Genomic DNA, 11,878 nt, shown 5'->3' with positions numbered 1-11,878 from the left:
TGGGTATACTAACGTCGGCGTAGTGCTCGTCCAGCTTGCCGGGCTGCAGCAGCCACTCCTGGTAGCCGATGAAGCTGGTGACGGCGTCCGCCTTCTCCTGGGCCGCCTGCTTGGTCTCCGGGTTGATCCAGTCTTCCTGCCGCACCAGCGAGTTGAAGCTGCTCCTGATGTCGTTCATCATCTCCGACACCTGTGACAAACACGGTTCATGTAGCCTCGGTGACTGAAGTGTTGATACTTCAGCTTTGCACGTCTGATATCTGAGAGCTTTTCTCTAATGTGCGGTCCCAAGCTGGGAATTTTGAAAATGCTATACAGGGTGTAACAACTTTAATGTTTAGAATTTTTGGAACATGTTCCCTGACACGTTCTACGTCAATTAAACCTAACATACCTATATCCAAAGTTCTATAGGTTTGGATTATTTGTACCCCAAAGTTAAATTTTTGAGTTTAATTTTATCGCTGAATACTGAAAGAAGTAAAACCAATTTCCGAAAGTGACATGTCTATCTCATTATTTTTATTAGTAACATATTACATTTTAATATCAACTACTTGTGAGTATGAAAGGAGCAGTTCAAAGTTGAAAAAAATGTCATTGAGATTCCAAACACTGTACTTCTTGAAATTTGCTAATAGGCACGTGAAAATACCTGTGCACTAGGAATCCTTCGATTTGGGAACCGTGCTTGATATGCCAAAACAGCTGCTGTTGCATTGCCATCACACAGTCCATACACATAAACTATGTCGGCGTATTCCTGATGTGTGTACACAAAAGGCATGTTTTAACGGTCAAAACTCAATAAAAAGACTAGTCACAATACGGTTTATTTTTCTCACAACTGTTATTTTAAACTGTTGTCTGTTTCGTTTCCTTAGCAACCTAAACAATTTTAATTTAATTTCTCTTAAAAGTAAAATTTCCTTCATTCACTGCTTTTCAAATGTTTCTTATGTACGTATCTCTACTTAGTAATGCCATAAAATAGTCCTTCTTTAAACGGTATAATGCTTGGAGCTGCAAGAAGTTCTATTTTTTCCAGCTCTGTTATCTCTGTAACCCCTCAATTTCGGATATAGGTATGTTAGGTTTAATCAACGTAGAACGTGTCAGGGAACATGTTCCTGAAATTCTAAACATTAAAGTTTTTACACCCTGTATTTCAAAATGTGTCCGCCGAGTTAGCTGTGTGGTAGCGCGTCTGCTTCCAGACTAGCCGGCCCGTGTTCGATTCCCGGCGAGGTCAGGAATTTTCATGTAAAATTTCTACCTCGGGACTTGTCGCAACTATTACATTGGACAGACAGGCAGATCATTCCAAACACGCTACAAAGAACACATTAAAGCAATAACCAGAGGACACAATACATCTACATATGCCGAATACATAACTAATGCTAACCATACATACTAGTACATTATGCAACGAGCCTATAATGATAGTAATTAAGACGCAAGTATGATTGCTTATGAAACGAGCGCAAGCGAGTTTCATAATTTTTATACGAGCGTCTTAATTACCATTATAGGCAAGTTTCATACGACTTTTTATGCTCGACCATATTTCTAACTTGAAAGTATTCAAAATTATGGTTATGTGCGAACTGACCTGAATTGTGAGATGTGCGCAGACGCAAAAGTATTGATTTTTTCCGAGGCCAAATTTCATTGACCTTGGCACAGAATAACATGAACATTACTCTGGTATAAACTGAAAATTGATTTAGAATTGAAAAACGAGATGACAAATTGAATTTATTTGAATATTATTTACAATTAACTCTAATTATTATAGTAACAGAACATAACCTTCTGCGACAGTATTGGATTTCCAGCCTCCGTGACTTTTCGCTAATTCTCTTTCGATTGCATATCCGAGAATAATCGATACTTGCGGTTTTATAACGGTACAAAGCTGACTTGTCATTGGCTGAACACCTGTAAGCTGACTTGACATTGGCTGAACACCTGTACTTTAATGAGTAGGTGTACTTTAATGACATGCATTAAAGGACTGCTACCAGGTGTATAATTACTACATTTCGGCATGGTCGAGCATAAAATAACATAAATACAGACATGGAAATCCTACACATACAATCCAAAAACCAAAAACTCAACACACTAGAACAATATGAAATATACAGACACACTGAAACACACCCTGATCAATTCTCAACACACAGATCAATTTTAGAACACACACTATTTGACTCTACTTTTCAACACACAAACGCACCCCCACAACAGGAGCGATGTCGAGATGACACCGAGATCTAGTAGGCTCTGATGATTGTGTACACCGAAACAGCTGTAAGCCACACGTGCTTATATAATTAACACGAGTAAGTTTGCCATTTAATCAATCATTTAGAAGTAATTTAAGTAACAAGTTGTTATGCTATAAAAGTAGTTCCTTTGTTTTTCCAGATTCACAATAAAATTAAGATGTAATTATGATTATTTATTTCATACGAATATATTACCTTGGAAACTGTACTGATTACATCTTCCTCCGAGGCCAGTGTGTAGCTGATGGCCATGGGCATCAATTTTTTCACACGTTTCAGGCACACAGTCGATCTGGAAACAAAAAGCAATTACTTTATGCAAAGTATTCCCAATCAGAATATGTATGTAAATTGTGTAATGGAGAAGATTTCTGGTTACCTGCTTGGAGAATCTATGCTGCCGAAGATCTGTTCCAGCATTTGGTTCCGCAGATTCCTCATTGCCTTGTTGGTGTGAATCGCCAATAAATGCACCACTTGCCACCACACGTAGCGCTCTGCAGCACCAGAAGAAACGGGTACAAAATTTCAGACTACTACATTCACTGCATTCTTTAAAAGTTATGATATAATTGTGAATTTTTTTAAGACTTCTTATTACTATTTTTGTTAAATAAAATTTTGGTTTTGGTTTTGGTGTTTGGTTTGGTGTTTGGTTTGGTGTTTGGTTTGGTTTGTTTTGTTTTGTTTTGTTGTTTGTTTGATTTATTTATTTAGCTAGTAACTAAAGTGAGTACAATTCAAATGCATACAACAAAAATGTTTCTAGCCACTACCGTAAGAACCAGTTTCGTGTACGGTGTGGTCTTAGCCAATAATATAACACAAAATTTACAAAGACAGTTTACTAAATACAGTAATTAACCTGATTCAGACCGACAACTAACACACAAGAGAAAAAAGAAAGAGAAAAAGAGAGAAAAAAACATTTAATATAAACTGACAATGAGACAGAAGCCAGTGACTTTCAATAAAAACATGAATATAGTAGACAAGAATAAAAAGGTAAAAAAACACACATTTATTAATATTATATACAGGGTGTTTCCGGGCTGGTGTTACAAACTTTCAGGGATGATGGGGAAGGGAACATGTATCAATTTGAGATAGGGAATCATGGTCCGGAAATGACTGAGTCGAAAGTTATAAGCAAAAATAATTGTGTGAAAATGGAATTGTAATTTGACACCACGTGCCCTCTTTCCCTTAACCTTTGGAACAGTCGTGGAAAGATGGTATGGGCCGGATGTCTCCTACGTGGGTACTTTGTCCGATAAAATCTGTGAGCTTGTCTACTGTTCCCATTGGCTCATCCGTATTCGAAAATCAGGTCTGCTTATCCCGCTCTCGTGTACTCCTCCATTTCACTAGGACTGATCGACTGGACACTGCAACTTGTACACATACACTGCTGTCTACAGACGTGCATATCAGGACCGACCATGTCCGTTACACATTACGCTATCTGCATTGCTTTAGTGTAGTTTTCTGTCCCCATCCCTCAGACAGCGCACAAGTAGAAAATGTAAACAACGTCAGATGAATACAGTACCTAAGTGTAAGATGTACAGATAAATACACATAAATAAGGTGTACAGAGGAATAAAATTATTTCATTTCCACACAACTATTTTTGCTTGTAACTTTCGACTCAGTCATTTCCTTATCTCAAATAATTGATACATGTGTCCTTCCTCCATTATCCCTGAAAGTTTGTAACACTAGCCCAGAAACACTCTGTATATATTTAAGATACCACATTATGCCTTATCAATTTACGAGTTAGTATTAATATATATATATATATATATATATATATATATAATTGACGGCCGGGTAGCTCAGTTGGTAGAGCAGCTGGCTACGGACTGGAAGGTCCGGGGTTCGATCCCAGGTGGTGACAGGATTTTTTCTCGTTGCCAAACTTTCAGAACGGCCCCAAGGTTCACTCAGCCTTCTATAAAATTGAGTACCGGGTCTTTTACGGGGGTAAAAGGCGGTCAGAGCGTGGTGCCGACCACACCACCTCATTCTAGTGCCGAGGTCATGGAAAGCATGGGGCTCTACCTCCATGCCCCCCAAGTGCCTTCATGGCATGTTACGGGGATACCTTTTATATATATATATATATATATATATATATAATTATTGTAATTACATATTCTGACAAAACAAAAGTAGATTATATATGAAGGTGAATTTAAATACTATTATAGTCACATATATTATATTGTGACACTAATAGTATTTAATTCATTAATATGTCACATCAACGGACGTATATACGTCACCCAAACATCGTAAGATGAAGATTACATATATGAAGGTGATTAAAAAATTAAGGTAACAAGAGTTCTCATGGGTAACATATTTCCCCTCTTGTTCGAATTTTCCACTAGGACAGTAGCAGCAGACTACAGCTTTATCACGCAGCCATTAGATGGCGCACATGTTGCGTCATATTCTCGCAAAATCAGTTGTTATATGGCCGCGAGCAAGGGAACATAGTCAAAGTGAAAGGGCGTTGTGTGATCCGATTTTTTGCGCCCAAAGGGCATCTCACCAGCAGAAATTCATCGTAAACTTTTTGACGCACTTCCGGTGGGAGATACTGGACCAGTTTCCCTACAGCTCTGACCTGGCACACAGTGATTTCAATCTTTTCGGACCGTTGAAGAAGCACCTGTATAGTAAGCGATTCAATACCGATACGGACATTCAGAAAGCCGTCATGACGTGGTTTCGGAGACTTGAAGCAGATTTCTTCTATGCCAGGGATGTCGAACAGCGCTCTCGAGCTGTGAAATGAAGAGTCTTCATTCCTCCCTTATCGTGCAACGGTTGAACAAAGATAGCAGGCAGACCGGGAGTAAAAAAAAGCGAAACTGTGGCGGCTAGTACTTCGATAACTTTTATACATCTTACTAATTGATTACGAGCTCATTTTAGATTTGCACTTGATAAACAAAAAATGTAGGCCTACATGAGGATGAATGTTGATGATGATATTATTATTATTGTTATTATTATTATTATTATTATTATTATTATTATTATTATTATTATTATTATTACTAGCTTAAAATACCCGGCGTTGCCCGGGTTTTAAATTTTGGTCTATTTCTAAATAAACTGTATGTTAGATTTATCGGAGACCTCGGCAAGGGAACTATATAAAACCAAAACGAACCATATTTACTTATGTTTTCTCCTCCCTAGTGAGGAATATTAAAGAAAGTGCCACAAATATCCAAAGAAACTGACTAATCGAAATAATTCCATCTCACCTATGAATAGAGTTTTAACAACATTAAGACCTTATGCTACAGGCATAATTAAGATATTTAATATTGTGATTGATGATAATATTTATCGTACCACGGCGTTATGCATTATTAAGCCTTTCTGCCCACAATATATTTAATTTTCTTCAAGGCCAAACTACAATCTGTAACGGATGGATTCTCTCAAATACATGGATTTCAGGGTGTTTTGCAGTAACGGAGACTATACTCATCAGAATTCACTCTCCTGGAGAAGGCAATGTAGAACACTACCACAACAGAAAATCATATTTTTCTATAAACGGCCAAGTCATTAGTGACCATAACTTATTAATAAGAGACGGGTTAACAGTAACAGTAAAATAGGCTCTACATTATTATTGCAATATTATAATATTGTAATATTATCACAAATATTACTATAACTCATAATAATTGCTTAAAATCGAATGGCTATAATAGCAATACGTGGGATAAAAACATTATCTTCTTTCGTTTTTCCAGTTAATATTGTCACTCATATTACGTTTCGCATGAGTTTCTGACACAAATTCTTGTTAGTGCATAATTTTGGTGAGTCAGTATTTCGCAATAGTGGGTCTACTATGGCTATTCAATATTAAGTAAATTATGTGGTAGCAATCCTTGTAGTTTGAAAGAATTCTAGAATTCAATTGGATAAAACAGTCTGCTCACTATCTACAAAACTGCATCGAGGAATTCATAATACGGTCCTGGACTGCGTAAAGATACTTATTGTATGAATTATCTAGTTTTAGCCTTCATGATGTGTAACAACAATGTAATTTAATTTCGTGTTAAAATTTCCAAGGCCTCGTGAAAGTCTATGTTGAATACAACAGACAATAATAAAGAACAATTGACTGTAGAAGATTTTGCATTTTAATATAATACATGAATATTTGATCTATTTATTTTTATTTTTTATATATTTATTAATTTAACTTCCATTTGCACAATTTTAATGTCGCCTATGTTCTTCTCCTGGTTATGAAGGTTAAATGTGCAAACTTTGGCACATATCGGTCAAAGCATGTAGATTTGTATAGAGAACATACACACCCACATACATACATACCCACATTCAATTTTATATATTAAGATTATTATTGTTATTATTATTATTATTATTATTATTATTATTATTATTATTATTATTATTATTATTATTATTACCAATAGCGTTTTATCTACTGGGTCATTCCATGACTGTTGTTCGTTAGTGACGGAAATAAATAGTAATAATAATAATGTTATTAATATCATGTTTAAAATATCAGCTTTGTGTGTATGTGTTGTAGCAGTGCAACTTCAAGTTCAGAAACGTAAACTGTTTTGATGTATAAAATTAATTACTTTTAGTGTGACTTGAAATATGTTCATAGTTTTTGTTACAGATTAAAAAATATCTTCTCCTCGTATCTTTCCGGTCGGTAATTTGATCAAGAGTAACAAGTAAAAGTTTTCATTCTTGCTATCAGTTCCTCCAAGTTATCTCTCATTTCTAATATGCGCTTCGCAATAACATTACGAGACAAACTTGTAGATATAAAATCATTAATGTGTTCCGAACATATCTTATTTGCAACAGCTAAGGGCCAGTCTTTCACAAATTCTCCGTCAGTGAATAGCTTTGAAGCCGCTGCAATAATTTCACAAATTTTGTAGCTTGCACGAACCAAGCTTGTTCTACTAACACCCTATGATGAAGATGATGATGATGATGGTGGTGATAATGATGATGATGATTATTATTATTATGGAAGATTTTCTGAATTCAATCTTGATTTTAATTCCTCTACAGCCTTTCCACGAGCGGAACCGGATACCTTTTCTGATCCATAAGCTTCAGCATGTGTTGAATTAAAATTACTTTTATGCTCCACCATGCCGAAATGTAGTAATTATACACCTGTTCAGCCAATGACAGGTCAGCTTTCTACCGTTATAAAACCGCAAGTATCGATTATTCTCGGATATGCAATCGAAAGAGAATTAGCGAAAAGTCACGGAGGCTGAAAATCCAATACTGTCGCAGAAGGTTATGTTCTGTTACTATAATAATTAGCGTTAATTGTAAATAATATTCAAATAAATTCAATTTGTCATCTCGTTTTTCAATGTCTAATTTAATTTCAATGTTATCTCTGTAGGTTCTTATGGCCTAGCAAGGTCAATGTGAACATCTGTTCCTCGGAAAAAATCAATACTTTCGCGTCTGCCAACATCTCACAACATACGGGACATTGGTCAAGGTCAGATACAAAGAAAATTAATAATATCAAGTTAGAAATATGGTCGAGCATAAAAAGTCGTATGAAACTCGCCTATAATGGTAATTAAGAAGCTCGTATGAAAATTATGAAACTCGCTTGCGCTCGTTTCATAAATATCCATACTCGCTTCTTAATTACCTTCATTATAGGCTCGTTGCATAATGTACTATTAATACTATGGTGGCTTAGATATCCAAGTTCTTTTCTACATATTAAGGAATGCGGCTTTCCGTCCTTTAAGGTAAAAAAATATTTATCTGTCCACTCACTATTGAATCGTCGTTCCATATCCATACCAGCCGCCAGAGTTGATAAACACACTGCGTACAGAACACTGCTACAGCGAGCTGACTGACTGTCGTTTCAGCTCAGCTACGGTAGGAAACAGTTTTAATCGTTTCACAGTTTGTGAGCGCTGTTCGACATCCCTGCTCTATGCCAACATCGATGCCTTGATCTACCGTCGGAACAAGTGATGAAAAGTAATGCGTACTAAACCTGGTAAGGTTTATCTTGTCTCAGTAGCAATAAAACCAAGTTCCTTCAAATGAGGGTGGAGATTATAGGAGGGTTGTAAATTTTCAGGATTCCTTTCAAAACCTTGTTATTGTACAGGCTGCCGGAACTCAATTTCTTGAAAGACAAGCTCAGTGACGGAACTACACAGTACGAAGAGAGATATTTTGTTATTTTATTTTGCGCTACAGAATGTATCAACTAGTCCCTTCAGACACTGGATGGATGGACGGCACCGCTCCATTCCCCCATCGCCATAACAATACAGACGAAGTAAGACATATCTCCTTTCTCTCTCTTTTCACAGTGGGACAAGATACATCACGCAGACTTTATACTTGGGAAGGTCTATGTTGGCAGAGCTAACTGATGTCTTGGGAAGGCTCAGGAAGGGTGAGTTGTACTAATCCTATGACTCAGACACTTGTAGAACAGCATTTCCTCTTTCTTTCCTCCCCCTCCCTCACCAGGACACCTGGAAAGATTGTCAGTGGTGGATGTTATTACAACTATGTGTTAACAACATTTTTCAGTGTAGTTTGAGAAGGCCCTTATAATAATTTTATAATTAAAATGTTAGAAGTATTGTCTTTATATTAGGCCTACTTGTCCTACTGTTTGTGATTCTTGGTGTAGGAACAAGAGGAAAGCCACTGCAGTCTGATGCCAGGGAAATAGTGTGCAATGTACATAAGTTTTTCGTGGAGGAGTATGATGCTTTGAAAGTCGGAAACCCTACAATAAACATAATCGAAGTAGCAAAGCGAACTGCTGCTGCGTGTGGAGTATCTGAACGCACTGTTTACCGTACCCTAAATGAAAAGAGAGAAGCAGATGAATCAGGAAGAAAAGTGTCAACTCCGGGCAAAAAGCGGCCGAAAAGAACTCCCACGAAAACCAATATAGACTCATTCACTGCGGCCGCCATTAAGAGACAGATTTACTCCCTGTATAAGACTGATTTCAGTCCGAGTGTGGAAAATATTCGTGATGCTCTCGGTAAGTCTGGGTTATTTTATGGCAGCAAATGGTCGGTGCGGTAAAGACTAAAAAAACTTAATTACCGTCACGCTAAGAATAACTTCGGACGGAAGCTTCTGACAGAAAAACCCGACATAATTGCTAAGCGATTCCATTTCTTAAGGAGGATGCGCGACTTACGAATAACCGGCCGCCCTATCGTTTACCTAGACCAAACATGGATAAACATCAATCACATGAAGAGCAAAATTTGTATTTGTGACGATGGTGACATTCCTCTGAACGTGCCCTTAGGAAAAGGGGGACGATTTATTATTGTGCATTAAGTCAAGAAATGAACGCCGTTAATTTCAAACATTGGTTCGAAAAGAAACTCCTTCCGAACATTCCACAAAACAGCATCATTGTAATGGACAACGCCTCTTACATTCTGTACAGCTCCCACTTTTGCACCTTCTAAATCAGACATGCAGTTTTGGTTACGTCAGTACAACAGAGTACGACCCAAAGGCGACAAAAATCGTATTGTACGACATAATAAAATTTTAAAAAGGAGAAAATGGTAAGGTACGAACTGGATACCTCAGCTCAAAGTGAACCACACCGGCGTACCGTAGTGCGACTGCACCATACCACTGCAATTTTAGTGTCATTGAGTTCATCTGGGCACAAGTGACAAATGATGTCGCTAAACATAATGTATCTTTCAAATCCAGTGAAGTCATAAAATTATTTGAAGAAGCGTTGTCCAAGTTCACGCCAGAGAATTGGAAAAATGCGTGTGAACATGTTAAAAAGGAAGAGGATTTTTTATTGGGAAAGGGATGGAATGATTGACAAAGCGGTGGATCGTTTCGTAATAAGTTTGGACTCTGATAGTGATGACGATGACGGTGACGACAACATGGAAGTAGAAGTAGAAGAATCCGCCACTGCACATACAAATAGTTTTATGGAGAGTGTATGTCTCTTGCCACCATCCCCCCCGCAGATGTCCGGTCAGCCACTGGGTGAGTGAGAGGTAAGAAATATATCTTTCTCTGTCTAAATTTCTCTGCCAACTGAAGAATTCTATACTATAGTACTCTACTACTGTGTATTAGTACATCTGCCTGTGAAATGAAGTTTTACCACAAGAGATCTTGTAACCTTCTTGAAGCAGCTTCGTAATCCTCTAGCTATGATTACCATCGCCTGTTAATTTCATATGAATGCAGAGTAGTGTAAGAATCAATTTCATTATTTTTACTATTTGTTTTATGTTATGTTTTACAATCAGGCGAAACAACAATATGTTAGGCGTTTCTAATGTCGAAGAAATTAACTGACAATTTGACGAATAGTTCCTTGTATTGTGAAAGACGTTATGTCATCGATTTTTCACGTACAAGTTTGCGTGAGGTTTTGATAAATATTTCATTATGAACTACTAAACCTGGCATTTACTGTTTAAAGTTTTACAAAATATTATGACTGTGAAATTTACAACCGTTCACAACTTGATTTCAGCTGCACGCGACAAGAAAGACGGCTAATACGAAAATAATTGCTCGAGAACGAACGATTAACTGTGGATGAGATGTAACATACAAGTAAGACATTAAACTTTGCAGTCCAGTACTGGTGTCAAACTGTCCAATCCAATTCGACTGAAGTTACATTGCTATAATTACTAGAAGGAAGTGCAACTAAGTGGATTCTCAATTACAATTACTAGTTTAGAAGTATAAAGCAGCTAGATATGCTGAAACAATTCATGTTATAACATCAGTTTGTACAGAAATACAGATAGGTACTCTAAACGAAAAAGGAAACAATGTAATAATTCACCAAATGTAATGCTAAGTAGTTAATATTAGAACACTTAAACTTTCATTAGAAAATTTATTTATTATTTATTAGTTATCAGTTACTTTTATTTGTAACTTATTTATTAGTTATTTATTATTATTAATTACTTATTTATTTGTTATACATATTTATGAGTTATTTATTTATTATTTATTTATTAGTTACTTATTTGTTATTTATTTATTCATTCATTTATTTATTAGTTGTTTATTAGTTATTTATTTGCTATTTATTAATTATTAACTACCCGTGCGCACCGCTGCACCCGTTAGAAATAAATATAAAGTAATTACATAATTAAAATAGGACATTTGGTCCAGGGAACATTCGTGTTTGATAGAAGGATAAATCGTTTAATATGTTACTTAATTTAAATTGTATTTAAAATATTAAAATGCGATCATTTTGATCCAGAGACCACTCATTTGGTGCAATGACAATTCCTTTAACATGTTTCTTAATTGTTATTACCAATTATTTTTGGAAAAGCGAAAATTAACAGAAAAATTTTGGCTACAGATTTATTATTATGTTTATATTATATTATATTATATTATATTATATTATATTATATTATGTAAAAAGTGTGTTGATAACGGATGTACTCGAATTAGAAAGTTTTAAATTTGTTGTGGGAGCTCTTGAATCTCAG

General features: G+C 36.1%; 2 protein-coding genes across 2 annotated transcripts in view; both read right to left on the bottom strand.

The window, feature by feature from the left end:
* LOC138700372 (endothelin-converting enzyme homolog) overlaps window positions 1-186 on the bottom strand; it is a 30,024-nt gene extending 29,838 nt beyond the window's left edge. The window contains exon 1 of the mRNA XM_069826958.1: window positions 14-186. Within this exon, the coding sequence (XP_069683059.1) occupies window positions 14-181 (168 nt within the window). The 5' untranslated portion in view covers window positions 182-186. The remainder of the gene's footprint in view (window positions 1-13) is intronic.
* Window positions 187-337: 151 nt separating this feature from the next.
* LOC138700461 (neprilysin-1-like) overlaps window positions 338-11,878 on the bottom strand; it is a 38,183-nt gene continuing 26,642 nt past the window's right edge. Inside the window, exons 9-11 of the mRNA XM_069827073.1 lie at window positions 2,677-2,794; window positions 2,493-2,589; window positions 338-370 (exon numbers count right to left, since the gene is read on the bottom strand). Of these exons, the coding sequence (XP_069683174.1) occupies window positions 338-370; window positions 2,493-2,589; window positions 2,677-2,794 (248 nt within the window). The remainder of the gene's footprint in view (window positions 371-2,492; window positions 2,590-2,676; window positions 2,795-11,878) is intronic.

The sequence above is a fragment of the Periplaneta americana genome, chromosome 5 (genome assembly GCF_040183065.1).
Source record: "Periplaneta americana isolate PAMFEO1 chromosome 5, P.americana_PAMFEO1_priV1, whole genome shotgun sequence".
In the NCBI taxonomy this organism is placed as follows: domain Eukaryota; kingdom Metazoa; phylum Arthropoda; class Insecta; order Blattodea; family Blattidae; genus Periplaneta; species Periplaneta americana.
Note: the sequence above shows the minus strand (reverse complement) of the source record. Positions and strands in the feature narration are given on the sequence as shown.